Genomic DNA, 26,894 nt, shown 5'->3' on the forward strand with positions numbered 1-26,894 from the left:
TTGGCGATGTCTCTGGGGCGACTCCTCCGACGTGCCTCTTCAAAAGCTTCAGACCTCCTGACCTTGAATCCTGGTGGTGGCAGCAGTTCATCTTCCATACTTGATGGGGAGATTATCTACTCCAAGAACAATGTCTGTGTCCATCCGCCTGAGCTGCTACAAGGCATCGGGGAGCATCATCCAGGTGATAGGGCGTTGCAGACACTGCTCACTCACTCTTTTCCTCTGTCCTGGGGTGTGTGTTTGTATCAAATTCTACATCTTGGGCTCTAAAGAATGGAGAGGTGCCAGTGGGGGACAGGGCGAGGCAGTCTTATGGAAGACTAAGGAAAGCCATCCACAAGCTGATCCATCAGCTCTTCTTTTAGTAGGAAAATTGATGATATTTCTCCTTTCTCTTCTGGTCTAGCATGGGTCTACCTGTTTTAGTAAGTCCTTTTGTATTGCCAGAAGATGGATGGTTGTCATTTGAGGGCAGTAACTTCTGTTGCTCTTTCAAATATGTGTATTGTTCAGGAAAGCCAAGTATCATCTTGTAACTCTCATTGCTAGAGTGGCCTCAGCAACCATTGGTAAAGGGAAAAGAAAGAAAACCTGATTGTGGCTGCATGCACTGGAGTAAATGAAGATAAATACTGCCCTGTGCCTTTATTCTCATCTGTTACTGTGCTCTTTCATGTTTTCATCAAAGAGAGCAGTGGCTACTGGCTTAGCTTCACAAAACTGATTATTCTGCGAACATTGACCCACGCTTCCCTTTTTGTGTGCATGACTTTTTTTTTTTTTCAATTGACTTTCCATGAAAATTGTAGCCTTTTAGCTACACTAAGGTAAATATTCTTGAGAAGGAAATGTTTAGCTGGCACTTGAAATTGTTTAGCTAACAAACAGTAGAAGTTTTTCATGTGGCAGCATATTCCAGCATTTACTCTTGATTAGTAATCCGTCCAGGAAGTTGAAGTAATTGCATATCATTTCTATGTCCACTGAGGCCAGAGGGAATTTAGACTATTCAAAAACCATATGCAGACTTGAAATTATTTGTAAATACTGGATAATGTTGAGCACTCTACAATTCATTTGGCAGAACTCTCTCCTGGTAAATAAAAGGGTTTGTTTTGCCCGTGTGTAATGGTGGTGAAGTGGGGGGAGATGGAGATGGGCAAATTTCAGGCTTACGCAGTTTCCTAAGCGTAAAGCTGTGTCATAACCGATTGCTCCTTTGCTCTCTCGAAGGCTATTTGTGCTTGTACATGGAGAAAGATGAGCTACTCGGAACCACGCTTATCCTTGCCTGGGTGCCAAACTCCCGCATTCAGAGGCAGGATGAAGAAGCCCTGCGCTACATCACTCCCGAGAGTTCCCCTGTCCGTAAAGCTCCCCGCAAGCGCGGCCGCCACACTCAGGGTTTCGGCATTGTCCGGCAGGCTTCCCCCACCGAGCAGAGAGGGGCATTGATCCTGAAAGGAGAAGACATCTTGACTGTCTCACAGCTTGTGAAAGATGTGGCTTACATCAGCTCCCCCTCTTCGGAAGGGGAGAAGCTCTCCCAGTGCTGCCCCGCGGCAGACGGCACCCGCCGGTCCCCCCAGCCTGCCCGCAGTGACTCAGGAATCCTATCGACAATCAGTTCTCAGGAGGAGCAGAACAGGTCGGAGCTGTCGGTGGAGGGGACGGAGGAAGGTCTGGACTGCAGACCAGAGCCAGGGGAGGACGAGGGCTCCTTGGAGCTGTCTGCTGACGACGTGAGCAGGGACAGTACTTTTGACTCTGATTCTGATGCCTTCTCTTCCCCCTTCTGCCTCTCTCCCATTAGTGAAGCCCTCGGGAAAAGCAGTAGTTCTGTGTTTCTGGATAATGAAAGCAGGTGAGTCCATCCTTTTCTCTAGTTTCTGGGCGAATAGCTGGGGTGCTGGTTGCTGAGCTTGGAGATGCTGAAGGAACTGAGAAGCATTGCAGTGGCATTGAGCTGAATATTCTGTCTTGCTTCAGACACCTGCGTGATTTACAGGAAATTGTTTGGCGGCCAGTTCTGCTTCTGCTCACTGAACCCTGGCCCCGACTGTCTATGTGTACAGTCTCTCAGGTGAACTATCTTGAGCCCTGGAAGCAGCGTTACTAAATTAAAAAGGCCCTTTGTTGGTCTAATTGGCTCTGCTGAGGAGATGTGCTAGTTACTCCTTGTGGAGAGCCACATCAAAGCGTCTGCTTGACTTCCTCTGAGCCATGGGTGCCTCTCTGCAAGGCACCGTGTTGACATGAAGTCTGCGTGTATGAGCTTGTTTTGCTGGTGTTCAGAACGCGGTGCCACTGAAGACATACACATTTTAATTCTTACATGGCTAACCTGGATGTTTTAGTCGACGCTGGTGTATCTAAATGTCAGCGCTTCTCAATGGCATCTGCAGTAAACTCTGCGTAGGGGAAAGAGGGCACCTTGGCAAAGGAATAGTGAACACTAGGATGCCTATATCATTCACTGTGTTGATACGCAGCGTTTCTGGCTTTCTGGCCTGTGTTCTGCGCGGTGTATCACTCATTTCCGTCTTGGGGAGCACGGGCGTGCTGCGTTCACAAGGCACTATAGCTCAACTTTGAAACTACGCCTGAAATTAGGAAAAACAAGTTCTCCTTTGTGCATATCGGCAATGTACAGGCTACATTTAAGACTTGACATTTAAAGAGATTTTGCCTCTTTATTTCACGGGCTAATCTCAAGCCCAGAGAATGCCAGTAAGGACAAGGTTTGTGAAGGAAGTATTCTAATTGATTCAACTCTCTCTGGATATTTTAAAACACTTCAGTGCGGTGATCTCAGACTTTGTATCAGCTTTGCATTTGATATGTGTCCTAGCAGTGTGCTTCTAATTAACTGCGAGCCCACAGGGTTTCCTGGGCTTGAGCTCTGCAGCAGTTGGGTGGGCAGGGGTTTGAGCAGCACCTCAGCACGGCCGGCACGGCTGTCCCATCCCGTTCCATCCCATCCCGTCCCGTCCCATCCCGTCCCGTTCCATTCCATCCCATCCCGTTCCATCCCGTCCCGTTCCATTCCGTCCCGTCCCGTCCCGTCCCGTCCCGTCCCGTCCCGTCCCGTCCCATCCCATCCCATCCCATCCCATCCCACCGCAGCTCTCCCCTGGCTGCAGAGGGCTTTGCAAAGCAGCTGCAGGGTGCCCAGGATGGGCCTTTGGTTTCCAAATTGTGCTGAACGACGTCAGTTTGCCAGCATCCCTTTTAGCTCTCTAAACGTGATGTCTGACAGTCTTTTTTGACAACTGTTAGTAGGAATGTAGACGGCTTTGGAAACTGCATAAATGTAACGAAACACACTTTGAAAAAATTTTACAGGAGGCATTTGCATGATTAAATATCATTCCTAATAACTGACTTGTTTTTGTTGGTTCCTAAGCTTTTTGTCCCGTTCAGATTGCGTTCTAGCACTGGGCTACTGCTTGGGGGTTGAAACTTCAGTTGCATAGGCTTTCAGAGAATGTCAGGTTGGTTGATCTTGGTCTTGACTTAAAAACCAGAAAACCCCCAAATCCACTGCAACCAAAGCCTCTGTTTAAGGTGTGTAAGTTTTTTTTTCCTTGAAGCAGCACTGATAATCTGTGTGTTTGACCTATCTCTGTCACTCTGAAAAAAGTGAAGGTTGGGGGGTGGGGGGGGTTAAGCATTTTTTTTGGTAAATAAAGTGTAATTAAAATGCTTCTGTGAACACTTCTGAGTTGCAACAGTAAGACTCTTAAAGGAAGAACGTTCCTGTCTTGCAGCGTGTGTGTGGGGAAGCTGTGGCCCCAGCCGTGGCCCGGTTCATCCGCACACCCCGAGTAAGGGGTCATTAGCCCCGCATTAGTGGTTAGAAGCGGGAGTAGCGAGGGACGCGTTCAGAATAATATCCTAACTGCTGAAAACCAGGAGACTGAGCTCATCCTGGAGAAATCCCAGCCCTCGGCCTGGGACACAAGGCCATGTGCTGTCCAGGGCGTGCAGCAGTCTCGGAGAGCATTCTGCACCCGATGGCGTGCGCCGGGAGAGGAGCTTGGGAGCACGGCACGCAGGCACGGAGCACTGCGGTTTAACTGTTTTGCAACGCGGACGCTCTGAGCTGCTAATAGTGTCAGGGAAGGAAGGAAATAGAGTTTATTGCGTCTTCGCTACCTGTGAATTCGTGCAGCCCTTCCCTGTTGTTTCGCAGCCTGGCTCGGGCGAGCCCTCTGCCGGCTTTCCTCTCGTGCTGCCGGAGTCCTGACAGCTCCAGCGACGCAGAGGCTGGCTTTGCAAACACACTGCTCGTGGTCCTGATGGACTTTTCTTTTCTTTTTCTTTTCTTTTCTTTTCTTTTCTTTTCTTTTCTTTTCTTTTCTTTTCTTTTCTTTTCTTTTCTTTTCTTTTCTTTTCTTTTCTTTTCTTTTCTTTTCTTTTCTTTTCTTTTCTTTTCTTTTCTTTTCTTTTTTTTTTTTTTTTAACTCCTCTGGCACCAGTCTGGAAGCCTCGTACAGTGTCTGCGGCACTCATAATTTGCAGCAGATTAATAAAACAGACCTTTCATTGTTTGGGACTTCAGACTTGAAAGGCTTTTGTCCAGTGTGTCCATTTTTTATGCCAATTTATTCTTCCCCGTAGAGCCCCCTTGCATGATATCTGCAGGATCTTATAAACTGTTTTGAGTCGGAGATTTTGCATAGAATACTTTGCAAAAGTCTTGTCAAAAAGCATTCTCTTATTCCCTGCGTTCATCCCAGCGTTTTGGGGGGCGGGGGATGCTGTTTCAGAAGTCACTACAAGCATGAGAACAGCTTCCTTGCTTCTTAAGGGTTGGTTTTTGGTTTGTTTTTTTTTTTTTTTCCTGTTTGCTGTTTCCCATCTGAGCCAGAATTGGAGTGCGAACAAAGTTTGTGCTGCTGGCAGATTGTTTCAACTCTTTTCCCTCCCTACCCCCCGGTCACCACCTCCTCCCTGCAAAGACGAACGAATGTTTCTGGTTATTTCCCTCTGCATTGGGGAGCTGTTGTAAGGAGAACTCTGCATTTCCCCGTGATTGTTTCAGGAGCTGAAGCAATGCCTTGCATGGGTGTTTCAGTCCAGCCATCTTTCTTTCCGTGCAATTAGATATTGTCAGAAATGGAAAAATGTGACATTGTGGAAGAATTGGGCTGTACACGTGGACTTGGATCAGATAAGATCAGGGTGGGCAACTTCCACGGCTCAGCAAGCTGCTTGCCAAAATAACTGTATGACCAGGAGCCACAAGTCCTTGGAGCATCCTCTGAGAAGGTGGCCTGGCCTCCTGGGCAGAAGGGAGCCAGCAAACACGTACCGGTGCGTGCAGGACAGGGACAGGGAGAAAGAAGGGAGGTAGGCTTGGAAGCGTTTGAGTTGCACAACAAGTCAGTCACTTTAAGTCAACAACTCGCCTTGTAGAACATAAGGAAATAAAAACATATCCATTGTTTTTAGGGTTTTTTTTTTTCCTCTTTGCTTCTCAGTTTGACAGGCTGCCAGGGATCCCATGCAGCGATCGATGCTTTCCTCCCATTTACACAACTCCTCAGGCTAGGAGCTATGGGAGTGTCCCATCACCAGCGCACACATTCTTGCTTCTCTTTTTAGATGAGTCTGGCACTTCTGCGTAGCGCGCTCATCTCTCGTGGAAAGGTGGCTTTACTCTCTTGGGGTTTGTGTCCTTGTTAACTTTGGGGGCCCCTTTCTGCTCCTAGTACGTGGTTCCTGCAGGGAGGTAGCCAGTGTGGGAAGTGCCTGTGTTGATAGTGGCTTTGTCATTGACCGCAGTTCTGTAGGAAAGGAGGGGGATACTGGAAATAAAATCGTTCCGTTCTGTTCCTTTTCTCCCGTCATCGTTGTTTGCTGTCTGTAAGGAAACATTTGCCTTGTGGTCTGAAGGGCACTGATTCAGGACAACTGCACTCTGTACCTAGCTTTGGCTTGTCGCTGCCCTGCTAAATTACTCAGCTTCCATTTTCCCCATCAGTAAAGTGAAGCTAAAAGCCTTTTGTTACACCCTGGCGACCAAATAGCATCTGACACCTATATAATGTCTTTCAACCAACGCTTCTGAAGTTATTTGAACTGACCGTGACATCAGATCTATACCAACCGGTTGCAGAAGTACTTAGTGCTCTGTAAGTGGGGTTGTTGGGGTTTTTTTGTTACGTGCCGGAGTGATCCCTGGTTAACAGGAGCTTTCCCTAGCAATGGGTGGGAGGGCTGCCAAAGGCTTTTCGCTTTGGTAATAAACTGCAGTTGCTGTTACCTGACGAGCACCATATAAAAATGCTGAAGAGGACAAATAAGCGCTGGCGTTGGTTCCTTCACTGACTTCAGGTTGGGATGTTGGCCGATACAGTCAGAATTTGGACCGAGAAGCCTCAGTGGTGGAATTGTGTGAGTGGAGCTTGGGGCAACATCTGGCCAGAGGCTGGAGCTCTGCGAGCAGTCCCGCGGGCAATGGAATAGATGCCAGCTCGCGCTTCCACAGCACTTGCTTTGATGGACAAGCAGAAGCGATGTCGCCGATGTGGTCATGGATATCAATGCACGAAGGAAACGTCTTTCATAAGAAGGTGATAATTTTAGCAACCAGTAATAAAAATAATGAAACATTTTCGTAATGCAGCTAAACAACGGTACAGTTCTCATGTTCTTCAGCAGACACGAATTCACATAACAGAACGATTACAGATGGTCTAGGCAAAGCACACAACACAAGGAAAAACTCCTTTGGCGTCACAGTTGATGCAATTTTTACAGATGTGTTGCACATCCTGTTGTTAAGCCTCTTCCCAGGGAGCTAATCAGTAAATTACCTTCTCAGGAGGGAGCGGAGGCGCAGCGTTACGGAGGGTGGCAGCAGCTGCCAGAGCGGGCGGTAACAGAGCGTACGGTGTTGCATCATGTTGTTTTGGCAGCTCACCTGAAAGGCTTAGTGCCGTTCAGACCTCTGCAGAATAAACAGGAGGCAAAATTATAGGGGAAATGAGCTGAAATTAGTGTGAACTGCCAGGAGCTCTGGAGTCATCAAGAGGTTGGGAATTCATCGCTGTTGTAACAGAAGTGATTATATTCTTAGAACCAGCGGAATTGGCCACAGACTTCCAAATTGCCTGTAACTTCTTGCAGCATCTTGTGTCATGCTGTCTTTTTATGATTTCAGCCTCGAGGATGAGTGCACGGGTGCCTCGCTGCTTCTGGTTCAGGCCCCGATTCCCCAGAACCTTGCCTGAACTGGTGCAATTTATGATGGAAGACACCAAAGCACCATTTGTATCCAAACCAATGCCCGGGAAAAAAAATATCCCCAAATCCTTCTTCCGTCAGAAGGACAGTCCTTTCTCCCTTCTGTCCAAGCCATGGGGTAGGTGTAAACTTCATCTAAGGCAGCGCTTTCAGGTGGTCTGCACAGAGCCGGGTACCGGGAAGAGGAGCTGGCCTTAGCCGATTGCTGTCAGCAATGCTGCGTAATCAATTAAAGTTGTTACCAGCTGCAAAGCTGAGAAGGTCGGACAGATCTAAGAGATTGCAGAGGCATACGGCTCTATCTTGCTTTATATAAATATTTGAACAGCAAGAACATTAATTATAGCAGGTTTGTTTTTTCCCTCCGTTGGTTCGCTGCCAGATTTCTGTGGAAGAAAATAGTGACAGCTAACTTGAGATCGGGAATTGCAGCTAGCGCGATCGTGAAGCTATTTATTCAGGACTTTGGGGGAGGAATAGTCAGTGACGAGAGCAGGTGATGCCTAAGGACGAGATCCCACGGCCACGCAAACAGGAGCGATGGAGGAGCGGAGAGGAACCGCTTTGGCCCCCTCATGTTCCTGGGGCATGGTGCGGGTTTGCTCACGAGGACGGGGATGCTCTAAAGGCCTGCTTCGGGCAGGGGCCGTGGGGTGAGCTGGGGGGCCGTGGCCGTGGGGCTGGGCTGTGGCCATGGCTGTTAGTGAGGGGCCAGGCAGTGGGCGTGGGGCAGGTGGTGGCCGTGGGGCTTGGCTGTGGCCGTGGGACCGGGCTGTGGGGCTGGGCCGTGGCCATGGGGCCAGGCCGTGGCCGTGGGGCTGGGCCATGGGGCTTGGCTGTGGCTGTGGGACCAGGCTGTGGGGCCGGGCCGTGGCCATGGGGCCGGGCCGTGGCCGTGGGGCTGGGTTGTGGCCGTGGGGCTGGGCCGTGGGGGCTGGGTCGTGGCCGTGGAGCTGGGCCGTGGCCGTGGCTGTCAGCGAGGGGCCAGGCAGTGGGCGTGGGGCAGGTGGTGGCTGTGCAGCTTGGCTGTGGCCATGGCCGCAGGGCTGGGCAGTGGCCGTGGGGTCGGGTGGTGGCCATGGGGCTGGGTGGTGTGGCTGTGGCCATAGCCGTGGGGCTGGGTGGTGGCCATGGCTGTGGCTGTGGGGCCAGGCCGTGGCTGTAGCCGTGGGCGGCAGGGCTGGGCGGTGGCCGTGGGCAGCAGGGCTGGGCGGTGGCCGTGGGGTCAGGCAGTGGCCGTGGGCACGGGGCTGGGCAGTGGGTGCCGGGCCGTGGCTGCGGAGCTGGGCCGTGGCTGTGGGCACGGGGCCGGGTGGTGGGCGCAGGGCCGTGGCTGTGGCCATGGGGCCGGACCGTGGCCGTGGGGCTGGGCTGTGGGGCTGGGCCGTGGGGCCGGGCTGTGGCCGTGGGGCTGGGCCGTGGGGCTGAGCCGTGGCCGTGGGGCCGGGCCGTGGCCGTGGCCGAGGCCGAGGGCGCGGGGCCGGGCGGGGGCCGGGCGCGGCCGCCAGGGGGCGGGCTCTGCCCAGCGGCGCGGCCGGGCTCTCCCGGCCCCGCAGCCCCTCGCCCCCCCCCGGCCCGGTTCCCCCCCGGCCCCGTTCCCCCCCGGCCCCGTTCCCCCCCGACCCGGTTCCCCCCCGGTCCCGTTCCCCGCCGGCCCGGTTCCCCCGGCCCGGTTCCCCCCCGGCCCCGTTCCCCCGGCCCCGTTCCCCCCCGGCCCCGTTCCCCCCCGGCCCGGTTCCCCCCCGGCCCCGTTCCCCCCCGGCCCCGTTCCCTCCCGGCCCCGTTCCCCCCCCGGCCCGGTTCCCCCGGCCCCGTTCCCCCCCGGCCCCGTTCCCCCGGCCCCGTTCCCCCCCGGCCCGGTTCCCCCCCGGCCCCGTTCCCCCCGGCCCGGTTCCCCCCCGGCCCGGTTCCCCCCCGGCCCCGTTCCCCCGGCCCCGTTCCCCCCCGGCCCGGTTCCCCCCCGGCCCCGTTCCCCCCGGCCCGGTTCCCCCCCGGCCCGGTTCCTTCCCGGCCCCGTTCCCCCCCGGCCCGGTTCCCCCCCGGCCCCGTTCCCCCCGGCCCGGTTCCCCCCCGGCCCCGTTCCCCCCCCGGCCCGGTTCCCCCCCGGCCCCGTTCCCCCCGGCCCGGTTCCCCCCCCCGGCCCCGTTCCCCCTGGCCCGGTTCCCCCCCGGCCCGGTTCCCCCCCGGCCCCGTTCCCCCCCGGCCCGGTTCCCCCCCGGCCCCGTTCCCCCCGGCCCGGTTCCCCGCGGCGGGGCAGCCGCTCTCCGCCGGGCCGGCCAAGCCCAGGGCCCGGCCCCTCCTTCCCGGCCCCGCCGTGCCGCAGCGGAGCCGCGCGGGGCAGCGCTTCGGCCGAGGGCGCGGGGCCGGCGCCGCGGCCCCCGGGGCTGAGGGGCGGGGGGGTCCCTGCCCGCGCCCCTCGCTTGTGCGGCTGCAAGGGGACGGGGTCGTTTGCCGCAGACGGCAGCGTGGGCTCGTCCCGGGGGCAGGGAGGCTTGCTGAGGGAGCGCAGGGCCGCTCCGAGCGGGCGGGGGGCTTGGGGGGCCCGGGCTGGCAGGGGCTGCGGGGGCATTGCCATACAGTGCCCTTCCCAGGATGTTCGTGCGTTTCTTCTGGTGCTTGTTTGTACGATCGTAACGCCCAGAAACCCCGAGAGCGGCGATAAATGGCGCTGGCAGGTATCCACAGCTTTGTGAGGGAAGAATTGCGTTAAGTGGATCAAAATAAAGAGCACGTCCCCTCGAAAAGTACAGCAGCATATGCGAATAAATCTGCATAGTCTCCGTCGTCTTGGCCCGGTCCTCGCAATTATAACAGCACCAAGCATTTGCAATAACTCTGCGACACGCTTTTAGGCAGCTCTCCTTTTTCCTCTCCCTTTTCTGCTACTTGAAGCAAGCTCTCCCCTTGGGAAATCCGCATTGTGCTGTGGAAAGGGCGCAGCTCTCTGGGTGGTGCTGGCCCTGCTAATGCTGGGGCGGCGGCAGCGCAGAGTCCGGCGGCTTGGTTAACTTTCTCAGTAAAAAGTCCCCCCGAAATTCCCAATCCATTGCTTAGAGCCAAGAATGCAAGAACAAAGGTAATCTTCAGGGCTTTCAAGGGACCGGCGCTTTGAAGGCTTGATTGTAATTAGCATAATTAGTGTAGAATTTTATTTTTGCATGGATAGAACTGAAAGAAAAAAGCAAAATAATCCATTGATTTTAAATATAAAATAAACACTGGTAAGAAAGGTCCCCTTTTCCAGTCTGGAATAGGCTGAAAAGCAAACATTCTTTTTCGGGCTTTGCTGACAAATCACTTTTTCCATCTAAGGAATTTTTTTTTTTTTTTTAAGTGTTGCATTTCGATTGATTTATTAATGAGCTAAAGCCTAGGCATGAGGTGCCCCTTCTCTGCATGGATTGTAAAAATCTGCCATTCGGCTTTTGGAATATTTTCCTTCCTTCAAATGAAGGTAACATTTGCATCATGGAGCAGCATACGCTCGGCTCTAAATGATTTGCTGTGTTTGGCTTCGCGGGAGCTGTGTGTATTTTATTCATAAGCATCAAACTGCTAATTCTGCCCCCGCTGCCTCGCTGCAACAAGAAGTCACAGAGAAGAACCTTGCTTGGGTTGTGCCTGAGTAGCCTCCACCTGTCTGGAAGTCGCATCCGTGAAAAACAGATTGCTTGTCTTTCAGCGGAGGGCACGTGCGTGTCACATTCCAGGATTCGATGGGGTAGAAGAGATTAAAACGCACATTAATTCACTACAAACATCTGCTTTTTTTTTTTCCCCCCCTTCCCCCTTCCCATTTACATTCAAAATAATTAACTCAAGAATTCTGTTTGTTTTGGTTTCCTTTCGCTTTGATTTACAGCAGTTGGGGGGAACCCTTCGGAGGCGAGCGGGGCTGTTTTTCTAATGCCCCCTCTCGCTGGCTGGAACCGCTCGGCTTCCCTTCAGGCCAGGAGGACGTGGAGGAAGGAATCCGGAGCAACAAAGCCCCCAGTGTAGCGAGGCTTCTCGCTCAGCTGCCGCCCTCCTGGGCGCAGCGGGGCAGGACGGCAGCAGCCGGCGCTGCCGCGGAGGTGGGTCATCCCAGGTTTGGGACGATGACTTCGGGACGATGCGCCGGCGGCGGAGGCGGCCGCCGCGGGCTCTACCTGCGCTGGGCGGCTGCGTGCGTGCTCCGGGAAGGCGGTCGGGGTGCTGTGGGTGCGGGTTGCGATAGCGTAGCAAATTGGTTCAATCTTCATTTCTCAAGGACGAACTAATTACGCCTATCAGAAGGCAACGCCGCATAGGCTGAGGGGAGCCCTTATCGCTCTCTACAACCACCTGAAAGGAGGGGGCAGTGAGGGGGGTGTTGGTCTCCCGCGGAGTTAGCGATAGGACGAGAGGAAATGGGCTCAAGCTGCGCCAGGGGAGGTTTAGGTTGGAAATTAGGAAAAATTTCTTTACGGAAAGGGTGGTCAAGCATTGGAACAGGCTGCCCAGAGAGGTGGTGGAGTCCCCATCCCTGGAAGTGTTCAAAAAACGGGCAGAGGTGGCACTTGGGGACATGGTTCAGTCTGGTCTACCCTTGGTTGGCTTAGAGTAGACTTGGTAGTGTAGGGTAATGGTTGGACTGGCTGATCTTAAAGGGCTTTTCCAACCTAAACCATTCTACGATTCTATGATTCTATAACCGGGTTTCCGCGAGTCCCTCCTTTCACTGCGTTTAAACGCTGTATTTGTCGGGCTCGTGTTCGCAGAGCTGATGTTAATTCGGAGCCCCATCCCTGATCGTCAACTTGCTGTCGCAGTCCAGGGTCAGAGGGGGAGCGCAGAAGTTGCTGCCCTCCCCGCAGCCTGGGGGAGGTGGCCGAGGTGGAGGTGGCCGGTGACCACAAACCTCCTCCTGCTCTTTTCCTCTGCGGGGAGCGGGAGGGATTCCAGCGCTTTTGAGATGTACACAGCCTGTCCTCCCAATATCGTTAATACGAAGAGTGACTAACAACACGCTGACTTCCAGAAGCGCCGTTGAATCTGCTTCCTGCTGCCGAGCATGAAGGGATACAATTATTTTTCATAACCTTTTATTTTCCCTGTACGGCAAGCTAAGCAAAGCAAGTTTGTCAGCGGCAGAGTGCTCCTAATTTGGTCTCCAGTGACCTCTGCAGCCGTGATTGGCAGCCCGGTGTCAGGAAGGAACTTGTGCCTGTGAGATAGAAATGAGCAGAACAAATGCTGTAGGACAGCTCGGGTTCCCTGGAGGACGCAGGCTAAAAAAGGTGAAAGAAGTGCAATTACAGGAGGTTTTCAGCACAGAAAGTTAATTAGCTACTAAATAGCATTTAGTGCAGTTTGACGTGGGGAAATTTATGTTTTGAAAGCAAACAGATCAATGGAAAGCCTGTGGAACAAGCTTTTGGAAAGTCCGTGTTGACATTCATGTACTTTGTACTGTAACGTCCTGGGCAGTTGTTCACGGGTTTCCCGGACAAATGGGAAGAATGGTTAGATTCGTTTCCACGCGTGTTGCAGACGTGTAGCTACGCTTCCATGCGAGGATGTTGTGACATTTCATTTCAGAAATTCTGGTTAGGCTTTCATCCAGACTATCTAACACCTTTTTCCCGATTCACCGAGGTCAGTGTAAATCTATGCTGTTCGGGCTCTCTGAGGCAAAGGGACTTTGAGTTCCAAATATTTTCAGCCAAAGGGTGAATTTAGCACAATTCTTAACCTAGTTCCTCGTCTGTGCCGATCAGATGCGAGTAGCCGGCGCGACTGCGGCGTTTCACTGTCACCGTCTGGCTCTGCGTGGCCACGATCCGCTGGAAGCTGGTGCCATCCCACGATGTCCTTCAGTCCTTCTCTGCAGCGCGACTCGGAACGACCAGAAATGTTTCGACAAATTGTTCCTAATCCCAAATTACCAATCTGTTTTCTTTTGCACATTCTTTTATATGTTGCTGAAGTCAGCATGTTTCACAACTCATTATATATGTATATTGTCAAGGACACTTTCTTTAAGCAGAACAATAGATTTGGGTTCCAGCTGCCCCGTATTACCTCTTTGTAATAGTTGCTGCGCTAAATTTTTAGGCGTTTCAGGATAGCTTTGAACTTTTATTGATGGATTATTTATTTGAAGCTATCTGTCTTAGACATCTTAGGTAGCTGATGCCGCCACGAGCTGTTTCACCTTGCTGGAAAGAAGAGGAACCTAGAAGGTCAGTGCCTGTGGGGAATAGTGGAGAAACAGAGAAATGCTCACCCCTGGGGAGGAAAAAGGGCATGTAATTCCCATTACATGGATGCTCATACATGATGATGATACTTATTGTCTGTAAACGATGCTTCACAAGCCAGTGTGCAGGAGTAGCTCGGGCTGTGAGGAAAGCTGTTATTAGTGAAGGCACGCTTTAGTACAGTGGCGATGGAGAGCCAGTGGGGAGGGTTTGGCTCTTGCAAGAGGCTCTTTGGGAATCGGGCAGTGCGCGCCGACAGCTTAGGGGAGTGCCACATCAGGGCTGTAACCTCCAGCCTCTTTGCCTCTTATAATTACATTTGTCGCATCGTGTCGTAAAATGAGTTATTAGATCTTTGTTGCTGAAATAGTCTTCCCATGTAATTGGTGCGGGTCTCTGCCCTGGCTCTATAACAGAAGTAATAATCGGTTTTATCTCTCTTTATGCTGTAGGTGCCTACAAATGCTTTGACCGAACAGTAAGTCAGGTCCCATTACTGCGTTACTGCACGTCGCAAGTCTCGCTTGCCGAGCGTGGCTGACCTCCGCGATCGGCTGTGCGAGAGTTTCCGTGCGGTGAGAGGAGGACGGTGGCTGCCTTCTGCAAGCGCTTGCTTTCTTAGGGGCTACAAAAGCTCGGGGAATGTAGGTAGGGTTGATTGCTGTCGTTGATTGCTGAGTGGAGAAAATACATCACCGCCTGGTCTTGCTCACCAGCAAGAGTGAGACGTATTTTGAGACAAAAAAGAGTAATGGGACTTAAGGAAGGGGAAAAGTCTTAAGTGGAACCGTGAATATGTCCGCGGGTTTCCTGCCTCAGGTTTTGCTAATCCTCCCTACTTTTTTTTCCCTGTCTGTTTTATTCCCATGGACCATTGCACTTGTCCTCCTGTTTTGCTGAGCAGTGCTGTATATCAGCTGGCGCTCTGTTTTTCCTGGATCTCACAACCCGAAGTCTCTCTGGAATGTTCCTCCAGCTATTTGCCTTGCAGAGCTTCAGCTCCCTGCTTTTGCAGGGCACTCTGGTATAAATCCCTCATCTAACAGATATCATAGTCTGACAAACAATAAATTGGAGAATTCGTCCCTTGCATCTGTGTATCTTGTGTGCCTAGTTAGAGGACTCCCCAAAATCCATGAAATTAGCATTCATACTACTTGTTGTTACTTAAGTACAGGATGATCTCCATGTTAGAATTATTTTAAAAAGTAGTCCAACAGATTAGAATAATTTCAGGTTTTTTCAATCAATATATACAGGAAAAAGTAATTTTAAACACAGTGAGCCTTTTTTTCTTAATTTCCCCAGTGACTGAGTATGCACCAAGGTGCGAGGTGGTGCTCTCTCTCCTCTATACTCTGTGTGAATGTACGTGTTTATCGACCTCTCTGAAGGGCATGGGGCGCACAGATGTCTCTTTCAGATTTCATCTTCTACATCAATGAAAACATTGGAATTTCCCCGGGCTGCACACTCTGAGGCACTGTGCTTACACTCACTGGCTTTTTGCTGTCCAGAAAGGGCAGATCCGCTTACACGTGTTGCTTCAGATCGCTTCCATGTACGTTGGATGCGTGTACAAGCTTGTAACTAGTGGCTAAATGTGAACTGTAAACGTTTCTCTTGAGGAAGCATTTCTAGAAAATACAACATTGCCAGCACCTTTGTGACCAGGCTCTCCAGCCTCTGAGTTTTCGGGTAGCTACTTGTGTGCCTGAAGCAGGTTTTGGTTACGTGGCAAGTAACTGCAGCTGGCAATAGCATTCCATACTGAGGAGCTACACGAGTCCCCGGGATGAAAGCGAGCTGCCCAGCTCTGCTGGTAACTATCGTTTCTTGGCAGTCGTCCGTCTGCCCGCTGGCCGTTTGAGATAACGCTCTTGAAGAACGGGCACGTTGGCCTCTGCGACAAGGGAACCGCAGGGACGACAGTCCTCGCAGCCAACGCATCTTCCAGCTCTTCGTCGTACTGGCCAGTTCATCTTTGCAAGAGTTTTAGAAAATTGGTTGCCTCTGTTTAGTCTTTGAGCTAGCTTGAGTCATCTCTTCCAGGAAAATCCTGTGTAACCAGCTGTGGCTGTTATGAAGTGTTGCTCCATAAATACCAGCTGCTTATAGCAAGCAGTCCAGCACAAGTGTCTTGTACCAGGACTCCTATTACATCTGCATTGACACGAGATACTAAATGTTGTAGGAAAACGTTATATTTTGCAGCTTTATCAGAAAGTAACGCTTGATTTTTCACAAAGGCCAGTACAATTTTCACGGAAAAATTTGCAAGGTGCAGGTGGTGGCGTATAGCCACGCTTGTGAGACTGGAAGCATCCCAGTGTCTAGAGAAACTCCTGTCGTTCCTCTTTGAGTGAGTTTGGGCATGTCGTACGATCCCTGCTCACACGGCGATATTGCCATGTCACTGCTAAGACCAAAACCTCCGAACGGCTTGAATGTAAGTTTTGCTTTGATGCTTTCTTTCAGAAAAATGGAGCAGCAGAACTTCATGAACAGAGTAGCGAAGCCGCTCTTTTAGCTGAAAGTAAAACAGACTTCGTCTCATCTACATAATGCTGCAGAACTAGAGAAGGGGGCTCGGGGATTTATTTCCCATGCGTGTGGGCGCCAAGGTTTTGAGTCGTACATTTGAACTGGGGGGCTCGCAGGGGCTTGGTTAAAAATTTAACCCACAACTAACTGGGATGTCCAAAGACCTGTCCATTGGAATGCAATGACCTGAACCATGGGTAGATGCTGCAAATAAGGCTCGTCCCTGTGGAAGAGGCGCTGGAGCCGGGCTTGGAAAGCATACTGATGTGGTGTGCTGCAGATGCATGCTGAGTGTGTGATTTTCAGCGTTCAGTGCCTACATTGTTAGATAAGCGGATTAGAAAACATTGCATAAAGTGGCATTGCAGGGGGCTGTCTTTATACCTGCTACTTGCCTTGTTTTGCAAACCCTGATTTCACAGCGGAACCCATTCAGAGCTTGCGCTGAGATTGTTCACATGTATTGGCCTTTTTAAGAATCAAGGGGTCACAGTTTCAGATTCACTTAATTCTCCAAGTAGTGATATTTTTCTTTTGGGATCGGGGCTGGTGGCAGGCATGTGGGTTTTTTTAATCTAAACTGAGTTTACTCTTAAATATCTGGGGCACGGTGAGCTCCTAGAGTATTGGAAGACGGTTGGGTTCGCTTTCTCTTACTTTGCAGTGGGTTAAAGAGCTCAGGTGTGATTTCCCGCTCCTTAACTCTCCGAAGTTTCGAGTTTACAAGCGGAAACCATTTGTCTGAAGTTTATACACATGAATCCAGGCTTGTCAGGCCTGCTTGCAAAGGCGGAATGAGAAACCCGAGTTCAGGGGACATACCTTTGGATCTTGCCGGTCACGGAGGGAATTTGCCAGCCGGGATCCCTAGTCAACGCCGCCGTCTGAACGCGCTCACTCCTCCCGTCCCCGGGCCGGCGCGGAGCAGCCGAGCTGCGTGCTGAGGAGGTTGCTTGAGCTGTGGGGCGAGAAGTCTCTTCCTTTGGAAGCTATTCGCTGCGTGCTGCTGGAGCTGCTGAAGCAGCCTGGCGAGCGCCCGTGCTTCTGCAGCCGTGTTTTGTCAACGGCCCGACGCTTTCCAAGCCCGGGGGTCGTCAGTCCCAGAGGCACAAGGGTTTGCAGTGGCGTGGGCTCTGTGGTGTGGGCTGGAGGGCCGGCAAGCGCCTGCTGCGCTGGCGGGATCCCCAAACTGGTCTGTGCTGCGATGAGGGAGCAGGGGCCGGGCTGCTCCTCGGAGCACTCTGGGCTCTTCCCGCTCCGGGCTTCTGAATTTTGCCTTCTCAAAAGTCAGTGTTTTGAGGAATGGTTTCCGCTCTCCCCGGTTCTGTGTGGAATTCAGGAACGGACCAAAAACAGCATCGGTTTTGGGGATGGTAGGGAGTTAATTTAAATAAACCCAATTCCATCTCTTATGTGGGCTGTCGGTTATTGAGTCCTTAGACCTGCACTGAATTCCAATTTCAGAGCTCTGTCAAAGGATTTTTAACTTGGAGCGTTTTAACTTGGATATTGCACGTAACTGCCGGCGTCTTTGCCTGACGTCTTGCGGGGCTCTCTTCCCCCATGCTCTTGTCTGCAGGGACACGTGTGACAATCGCATGACCTGCTCCACCAGCTCTGCCTCCAGCCTCGACACCGGTGCCCAGTGCCAGGAGAATAATGGGCAAACGCAGAGCACCAGATGGGACGAACAGCAGAAAGTGTTCGCCCTAGAGCAAGTCTGTGGTGTCTTTAGAGTGGACCTGGGACAAATGAGATCCCTTCGCCTCTTCTTTAGGTAACGTATTCATGCGTGTGATATTTGCGTGTGCTCTGGATCAGTGCGCGCTGGGCTCCGGGGGCAGATGGCTTCTGCAATCCTCCTTGGAAGTCTTTCCCTAATGGTTGTCTCCAGGAAAGCGAGTGTCAGCCTTCCCCAGGAGAGCCTCTGAATTACAGTTATGGGGCCTCAAGGATTTTTTTCCCTAGTAAGGTAAAGGTTGCTCTTAGCTATCTTGCCAAAAATGTTTAAAATAACCTGGAGGTGTGGAGAACGTCTCTTTATCTGTGGTACCTTCTCCCTTGCCTGCCCCTCACCCAGGCTCCTCTAGGGTCTTGCTGCTCTTAGCCTCCTCAGTTATCTTTCAAATTATTACAAAAGTTACTAAAAACATTTTTACTCTCTCTTTTTGCTCTCGCTCCCCGCTTCTTTAGACAATGCGGTGTGCGACCAGGTCAGCTCATCGCTAGGAGCTGACTTTGCGTACTGCCTTAGCGTTGCTGTGGCAGACTTCTTGGGGTTTTTTTCTCCAGGGAAGACAAAATTTAATTCCTTCACAGGGTGGAAGGGTAAAAGAGTGCCGTTACCAGGCATGAGTGGAGCTTCTTGGGGAAAATGGTCACGATGGCCCTGTCATAGAATCATAGAATGTCTCACGTTGGAAGGGACCCATAAGGATCATCGAGTCCCGGAGCTGTGAAATTACTGCTGCGCCCTGTTTTAAGGAACAACTTGATGCTACGCTTCTTTGTAATTTGCTTTCCGCTCTCTCTCATCTGCTGTTCCCCGTTCCTGCTGGGCCCCTCGTTATCCTGGGTGGTAAATGCAGGTTGTTCTTCCCCCTTGTTCTGCCCCACAGCGATGAGGCGTGCACCTGTGGACAACTGGTGGTTGCGAGCAGGGAGAGCCAGTACAAGATCTTCCATTTTCACCATGGTGGCCTGGATAAACTGTCCGAGGTGTTTCAGCAATGGAAGTACTGCACAGAGACCCATCTCAAGGACCAGGTACCTGAGCAAGGCTCATGGGGCAAAGGGGGCTTTTCCAGCAGACGTTTCACACTTAGGTTTTTAGCCAGGGGAGTGTGTTGGAGAAATGAAGCTATGAGTTCGTGTCACCAAGTCAGGCAGAAAGCTACGATGTGTTGGATGTTGTTTAGGATGCAACTGCGCGCCGGACGCGAGGTCTCTGTTGTACTTGCTTGTCCCCATCCATTTCTGTTCTGCCTGTGGAAGATGGGGGAAGATAATCCAGGAGACTTGCTTAAGCAGTTATTTTGCTAGACCCAACAGGTCAGCACTATGCTTTAGGCATGTAAGGTGGCTGGGAAATCTGCAGTGGTAGGTCTGAAATTCTGTCAGAGTCTTTCATCCATTTTGTGAAGCGTAGCAACACTGCATTGGAAAATGTTTTGACAAGGCATCTTGCCATATTTTGTTCAATCTACATACAAATGTGATAAGAGCTCTTTAATTATCTGTTTAAGATACTGTATGTGCTTATTAGAAACAGTGATTTTTAAATTTCCATCCTTCCCACAGAGCCCCCTGCTGCTTTTCTTATTATGGTCGCATGGGCTCACTTTTTGCATTGAACAACCTTTGATTTTTAAATTAAATGTCAGCTGCAGTCTTGCACTGGGATCATGAGTGCCCTTAGAGAGCCTGGCAGTGCAGTTCCCTGCTTGCCTAACAGCAATCCCTTTGTATATGGCCAATCATATGTAATTTATTGCAGGCATTCCTGGCAGGGTGAAGTTTTGCTGTAAGCAGCATTAATTCAGTTTCAGGTCAGGGATAAGATTGGGGGAGGAATGGAAACAATTTTTTTTAAGACGAAGCTGTTTTGTGGTACTCAGATTTTTAATTATTCTAATCACTCTTGCTATTGTAATGGTTGGAATTTAAAAAAAAAACTTCCCAAGTGCAGCGCCTCAGTGCTTAATCCTACACGAACCATGCAAAAAGGTTTTCCTGCTCTGAAAATTGCTGGGTTTTATACTCTGCTGCTACCACTGACTCCTACCTCCAGTTTTTTTGTTTCGTTTCCCCCCGTTCAGCAGCTTACTGATGAGAAAACATGTATGCAGTTCTCTATCCGCCGTCCCAAGCTGCCCTCCTCGGAAACCCACCCGGAGGAGAACACGTACAAGCGTCTCGATGTGTCTGCCTGGCTCCATCACCTGAATGAATCCGGACAGGTGGAAGAGGAGTACAAACTGCAGAAGGTGAGAGGGCTGGCTGCTGCGGGTTTGATCCTTCCTCTCCTGCCGCAGAGCGCGAGTCCCCAGGTGGAAGCTGCAAGAGTTTGCTTTGATGCTGGGAGCAAGAACGGGGTGCTTGAGAGTATAAAGACTGGCGTGTAGGGCTTGGCTGGAGGTCTTGCTGGGCCTGCAGATGAGTCCGCCACGGGCAGGATGGTAGAGCATCTCTCTGACCGAGGAGGGCGAGCTGTCCGGCTTCTGCTGCCAGCTGGAATTAGTAAACCAAAGCGTGCAGTGCTAAGACGTGTTTGCAAAATGCAGTGTGAGCAAACCAAAGAAAGAAAAATTGAGATTACTGTATGAAATAATGCAGGGCTTGTGGGGGACCACTGGGTCCAGGTCCTGAGAGAGAAGTTTGCAGTGAAATGCAGTGTCTCCAAGATTGGGGATTAAGCCGTGACATGAGAACGACACGTTAATCATAGAGCCTCTCCAGGGGGGGTTATTGACATTGAAATGAGCCCGATTTGTGTCTTGTCTGGGAATAGAAGGCCAGCACTTTCCCTCTAAACATGTGCAAATTGCAGGAGCTTGAATCAAGGCTTCACTTGTCAGGAAAGAACTGCAAAGCCACCAAAGCATAGTAGCTGGCAGTTTCTTGTTGCTGTTTTTGGGAAGGTTAAAACTGTACCAGTCATAACTTTTGCTCCTTCTTCCAGGCCATTTTCTTTGGTGGGATCGATATTTCCATCCGTGGGGAGGTGTGGCCCTTTCTGCTGCACTACTACAGCTACGAGTCCACCTCTGAAGAGAGGGAGGCACTGAGACTGCAGAAGAGGAAAGAGTACTTTGAGATCCAGGAGAAAAGGTAACAGACCGGCTTCATCCTCTGCTGCTCGTATCTCCTCAGGTGACGTACAGAGTCTCTGCCTCCTTCGCTTCAGGAGAAGCTGATCGGAGTAGAGAAGTGAGAGGGATGGTAAAGGAGGTGTATCAGGCGCAGCTGACCTCTTGAGGGTCTGGAGCTAATACCGTGTAGCTCGAACGTTGTCTGACTTGGGGTCTTGAAACAGGCTCGCCATTACCACGTAGGGAAGCTTATCTCACAGGCAAGGCTACAGGCTTAGCGTGCTTGGTTTGGAACACTGAAGGTGAAAGCGGGATCCTGTATTTCTTTATAAATATATCTGCTTGTAAAAATAGGGAAGAAGAAGGGATATCTAATTCAAGGAAGTTATTACTGCAAGAACTGTATGTTGTAAACTAGATGTGGGTACATTTAAGCCGGGGAGGGACAGAAGTATTAATTAGGAGACTATCAAAACAGAGTGGTGGGTTCTGGTGTGCCACCCACAAGGAGCAGTGGAGAGCAGAATCCAACTGCTTCTGAAGTGGAGTTTGTCACAGAAAACACATCATATCATTTCATTTATAACCCAGGAGGCTCCTTCTAGTAATCTGTTTGGACAGAAAATCTGCTGTTCTGAGCAGACCCGCTTGTGTGTTTTTCTGGTGATGAGACAACTCTGTACAGGAATAGTTCTTCTCTGAAAACTAAAGCTGAAATGAGGCTTTTTGTTCCTTGTGGCAATCGTAGTCCTCTCTTGGCCACGCACTCCTGTTGCTGCTCAATTTTCAGGCTTTCGATGACTCCAGATGAACAGAAGGATTTTTGGCGTAAAGTACAGTTCACGGTAGATAAAGACGTCGTGAGGACTGACCGCAGCAACCAGTTCTTTCGAGGGGAGGACAACCCAAACGTGGAAACTATGAGGTGCAGTGTCTGATTCTAGTGTCCCAAACACCATGTCCTACTGAATGTAAAGAAAACTCGGTAAGCCCCCCTGGCCCAGGCTGCCTAGGTCGCTGCCTTGGGAATGCTGAAGAGCACCGTGCGTACGGTGACAGGTACCAATGATGCAAAACCAGGGACTTCCTCCCCAGTGCTTTCACTGCTGCTGTTGCCATTCACTTCTTGATATAATAACCCTGCTCCCATCACCTAACTTCCCTGCATACATAGGCACGGAAGAGCTGTGAGCCTTCTGTGGCTATGAGAGGGTCACAGGAGCTGCAGCAGGGTTGCGGGCAGTTGCTTGAGTCTGTGGTTCTCCTGATGGGGTGGAGGACGAGCACACCAGGGTCTGCTTCATGGGTGTGCAACTTGTAACTGTCTCTGCCTACAAAACAGTTGGATTTCATCTAACAGCATGGCTTGGAGCCTCATGGATGTGTAGGCATCATCTCTCCCTTCATTTCTGTCCTCTTAGTCTTTTTAAATTCTCATTTTCTTTTTATATTTTGGTGTCTGTGTATGCAAAACCTTCTCCTGGAGTTTATTTCACTGGACTGATGTTTGCAACAGGGTTTATCTGTAGGTGTTAAAGCACCTTACAGTAGGGTCGTGTGTCTTTGTACCTGAGATGAACTGTGTTGCTTGTTCCTGCTGCACTGCTCCCAGCGGGCTGGCCTGCTGTTGGAAAACAGGAGCCTAAGGAATTCCATTCAAATCTTTGTCTTAGGCTGCTGCGTGCTGTTCAGAGTTCTTCTTGTCCATCCAGGAGCCTCTCTGGATTGATGCAAAATGTTGTAACCCTAAAAAATGAGAGCTCCAGTTAGGTATAGTGTGAGTATCTTTGTTATGCTTCTAGACAGAGCTCTTTTAGGGAAAGCGATTCTGTGGGATGCAACGTGCTGTACAGGTGCTCAGAAGTTCACAAGCCTCCGGGTGCAATTGCACGTTAATTTTTTAGATGGCAGGAATGTTCTGTTGCTCCTCTGCACTTTGCCTGACTCAGCCTGTGTGGGGGGAGTTGGGGTAGAAGGGGAAGGGCGCTGCGCTCAGCTGTGACGTGCCCTCTCCGTGTCTCACCTCTCCCTTTGCATCTCTTCTCCAGGAGGATCCTGCTGAACTATGCAGTATTTAACCCAACAATTGGATACTCCCAGGGGATGTCCGACCTGGTTGCCCCACTCCTGGCAGAGGTCCTAGATGAGTCGGATACTTTCTGGTGCTTTGTAGGATTGATGCAGAACACGATCTTCATCAGCTCACCCCGGGATGAGGATATGGAGAAACAGCTGGTGAGGCTGAATGCTGAGCTCCCTTCAGCCCTGTCTGTAGCTTCTCCTCTCCCCGGTCAAATTAGAAGAATTCTGTAAAGCAGTTACCTGGGCTGTTGCGTTCCAGCGTGCCGAATCACGCTCCAAAGCCACAAAATACCTGATGGATAAAATTGATCCTGGGTGATTTGGGCACTCCAGAGGCAGTTATAGCCAATAAATTGACAAAGTAAAGTTACCTTGGCTATGCTAAAGGGTGCTTCAAGGGTGATTCAAGGAATCTTTTATGATCAAATGTATTTAGGATGCTGCTTGCTTTGTCTTCGCGCTTCTCTCAGGCAGTGAAGACTCACTGGTTCGGTTTTGTCCTGATTCTGGGGCATTTGGTGTGAATGAGGCAGAGGAGTTGACTGAGCTGCAGCCCTTTGTGGGGTTTTTTTTTAAGGTCTTAATATTTTTGATAGATTTTTTAAATTATCTCCAAATGAAAACCCTTATATATCTGACAGAGTTTCATAAAATAAGGTGATCTTGTTTAAAAATGGGACCTTTATAGATTTTAACATGAATGTCAGTTGTTTTCTGGTTAAGATCCTGAAAAATCCATTCTAAACCTGAACAATCTTGTCCAGGTCATGATGGCACCAATTTAAAGTGGTAAACTTGTGGTGGAAACCCCATGGGAGGCTGCTGGTGAGGTGCAGTTAGTCAATGTACAGATTTATGCACTGTAACATGCCTCTATGGTCAGGCTTCCCAAAATCACTTCCATATTGCTTGGCCTCTACTGAAATGAAATATTGCCAGAGATAGCTATGCCCTTTCTTTTCTCTAGTTTTTTAAGGCTCGAGCCGCTTTCCTCAGCCTGAATATCTCCCCTCCTTTCCTTTCACAATGTCGCTGTCACGGGATTTTCTTTTCACCCTTCGTCCTTCCTTGTGAAAGAGCTGCCGTGGCCTTTAACGATAGATCCGAGCGTGCTCCTGGCTGTGCTGTAATAAACAGCCCGTAAAGCTGGCGCGTTTTTGCGAGAGAAGAGACCCGCGGCCAGCTCTGCGGGAGCCCAGGTCTGGCACGCGGTGGGGGGTCCCCGGGATGGCGGGTGGGGACGGCCGAGTCCTCGTGCACGAGGCAGCGGCTGAGCTCAGCGCATCTTTTCCAGATGTACCTGCGAGAGCTGCTGCGGCTCATGCACCCGCGCTTCTACCAGCACCTTTCTTCCTTGGGAGAGGACGGCCTGCAGATGCTTTTCTGTCACCGTTGGATCCTCCTCTGTTTTAAACGTGAATTTCCAGATGCTGAGGCTTTGCGCATGTGGGAAGCGTGCTGGGCTCACTATCAGGTTAGAGCTGGAGACGGGCACAGCGCGCGCTGTGTGTCCTTTGCTGAATCCTCGCCGTCTCAGCAAGTGTTGCAGAATTTCCTTAAAGGCTCTTAGTAGCAAAGTATCCAAAAAAAGCAGGTGTTACAGAGGGTCTATAACTATCAAAGAGGTTTATCTATGTAGCAAGGAGGGTGGACACCCCCGTCTCTCCTACTTGAGGATGTCCAGGCTTCCAAAGGAGGTTTTTCAGAAAGTGCTGAATATCCACTTCTGAAGTTCAGACTTCTCTTACACAGCTGGAAAATGTCTTCCCCGAAATCACTAGCCTGCTTTGAAAGCTGTGGTCCAAACCTTGCTGCCGTGCTGTAAAGGCAGGAGACTTTGACTCAGCTGTGATTCAGAATTCACCAATAACTCACTTTCTGAATATCAGTAGGCAAAACTGGAAGGAGCACAAAATCTCTGCTGAGGACATGCTTGTGGAGGGCGGGGAGGTTAAGTCAGACCTCTGCCTCCACCTGCTGTACTCCAGCCCCTGTTTTCTCATTGCAGACCGACTATTTCCACCTCTTCATCTGTGTGGCCATCGTGGTGATTTATGGGGATGATGTCATTGAACAACAGCTGGCCACTGACCAGATGCTGCTGCATTTCGGCAACCTGGCTATGCACATGAACGGAGAACTTGTACTCAGGAAGGTGAATGCCCGTGTGCTGACGTGGGCTGAGTCTCAGGTCCAAGAGATGAGTCAGAGCATTGGGAAAATCGGGGCCTGATGCTACATAGAATCATAGAATCGTTTAGGTTGGAAAAGCCCTTTAAGATCACCCAGTCCAACCATTAACCTACACTACCAAGTCTACTCTAAGCCAATCAAGGGTAGACCAGACTGAACCATGTCCCAAAGTGCCACCTCTGCCCGTTTTTTGAACACTTCCAGGGATGGGGACTCCACCACCTCTCTGGGCAGCCTGGTCCAATTCTTGACCACCCTTTCCGTAAAGAAATTTTTCCTAATTTCCAACCTAAACCTAAACATCTTCTGCATCTCCTGTATCCCCCTGCTTGTCTGGAGCCCGGGAGGGTAGGATGCTGCTGTTTGCCCGGAAACAAGTTCTGCAGAAATAAGAGGTAGTTGCAGAGTGCTTAGGAGGTAACGGTACGGCTGGGATAGCCCTTGCACATGCTGAGGGGAAACGGCAGACAGAGCTGTTCCTCGCCATGCCACGGTCCCCCGTCCACCTCGGGCTGGGTGACTGCAGGCCGTGGGATGTGCTGCAGCGTGCGGCCGCTCCTGCAGCCCGGCAGTGTCCCCAGTGCCTCGTTTAACCTTCAGGTTTGTGTTCAGGAGGGATTTTTGCTGAAGCTTTGACTCTTCTAAGGTAGCTGGGACAGGAGGCCACGGGCTACCTCTGCTCTCCATGTCTGTGCTCTGGTGAGGAGTGAATGACGTTGTGTCTCCCTCCCCTCTAGGCAAGGAGTCTGCTCTATCAGTTCCACCTGTTACCCTGCATCCCCTGCAGCCTGCATGACCTGTGCAAGCTGTGTGGGACAGGAATGTGGGACAGTGGCTTCATCCCCGCCGTGGAGTGCTCTGGCCATCACCCGGAGTCCGAGAGCTGCCCGTACGGGGGACTGGCGGAAGTGTCTTCTCCTAAACCAGGAAGCGAAGGCAAGAGAGGCTTGAAAACACGGGACGTCTTTGCTTTCCGAAAATAGCTGTAGAGGAACAGGGTGTGACAGCGGAAGAGGGAAAGGCAGGAAGGACGTGCATCGGGAAAAATGTTGAAGACAAAAATGGAGGGATAGCTCGTCAAGACTCCTGAGAAGACTGAAAGGTGGAGAATGGACGAGGAATGAAATCACTCTACAGGGAAAGCAAATTCCAGTGCTCTGGTGGTGGAGCCTGAACAAGATGCATCAAACCAGGAACAGTGTTTGCACGTGTTTGGGTTTGATTTTGTTAGAAACATGAAGCTTTTCTAGGTCTTAACAAGGACTTTTTATTCTGCCTCTGGGATTGGTCTGGTTGGCAACCAGAACTTCGTTACTTGCTGGTGAGAAATGAGAACACTCAAGAGAGCCGAGTACGACCAGCAGCGTTTGTGGGTCAGGTGGAAGGAGCAGAGCTGTGGCGAGACCGCTCTCTGCGATGGCCCTTCATCCAGAGCATGCCACACGCACGCACTCTCTGCGTCAACCAAAACGTGCAGCTTAGTGGCTTCTCTCTAAAGCCATAAAGACCATTTTAATTATAATCTGCCAAAAATAAAACTGCAGACTATTGGGATTGTGGGGAAGGTGTCTGCTTCGTTGGCGAGGAAGAACTGGTCACCTGAAGGTCTTGTCTCTTGCCTTTTCTTTTTTTTGTGTGGTATGCTGGCTGGCATGATTGTTTCCCCATTTGTACAGAAAGTGTACAGCCACAGGTCTTAAAGCACTGCTTTCTGTAGTCAGGGTATTTCATAGACACCTTTCAAAGTTTACTTCTTCGTGACCTTACAGCAAAGCTGTTTCTTTAT

At 51.0% G+C, this 26,894-nt stretch overlaps 1 protein-coding gene across 5 annotated transcripts; it reads left to right on the plus strand.

The window, feature by feature from the left end:
• Positions 1 to 26,894, plus strand: TBC1D16 (TBC1 domain family member 16). Of its 5 annotated transcripts, none has more exons than XM_075719660.1 (12): positions 1 to 184; positions 1,237 to 1,867; positions 17,602 to 17,799; positions 18,641 to 18,788; positions 19,101 to 19,115; positions 19,844 to 20,008; positions 20,704 to 20,852; positions 21,624 to 21,758; positions 22,882 to 23,068; positions 24,210 to 24,389; positions 24,924 to 25,070; positions 25,846 to 26,894. In XM_075719660.1, exons 1-12 carry the CDS (start codon positions 7 to 9, stop codon positions 26,089 to 26,091), a joined length of 2,379 nt encoding a protein of 792 aa, XP_075575775.1. In that variant the 5' UTR covers positions 1 to 6; the 3' UTR covers positions 26,092 to 26,894. The 5 variants fall into 5 exon arrangements, with proteins under 5 accessions (XP_075575775.1, XP_075575778.1, XP_075575774.1 ...); XM_075719663.1 differs by lacking the exon at positions 19,101 to 19,115 and having other exon boundaries at positions 1,237 to 1,496; positions 1,641 to 1,867; positions 19,841 to 20,008; XM_075719659.1 differs by lacking the exon at positions 19,101 to 19,115 and having other exon boundaries at positions 19,841 to 20,008.

This window comes from Pelecanus crispus, chromosome 12 (assembly GCF_030463565.1).
Source record: "Pelecanus crispus isolate bPelCri1 chromosome 12, bPelCri1.pri, whole genome shotgun sequence".
Taxonomy (NCBI): Eukaryota; Metazoa; Chordata; class Aves; order Pelecaniformes; family Pelecanidae; genus Pelecanus; species Pelecanus crispus.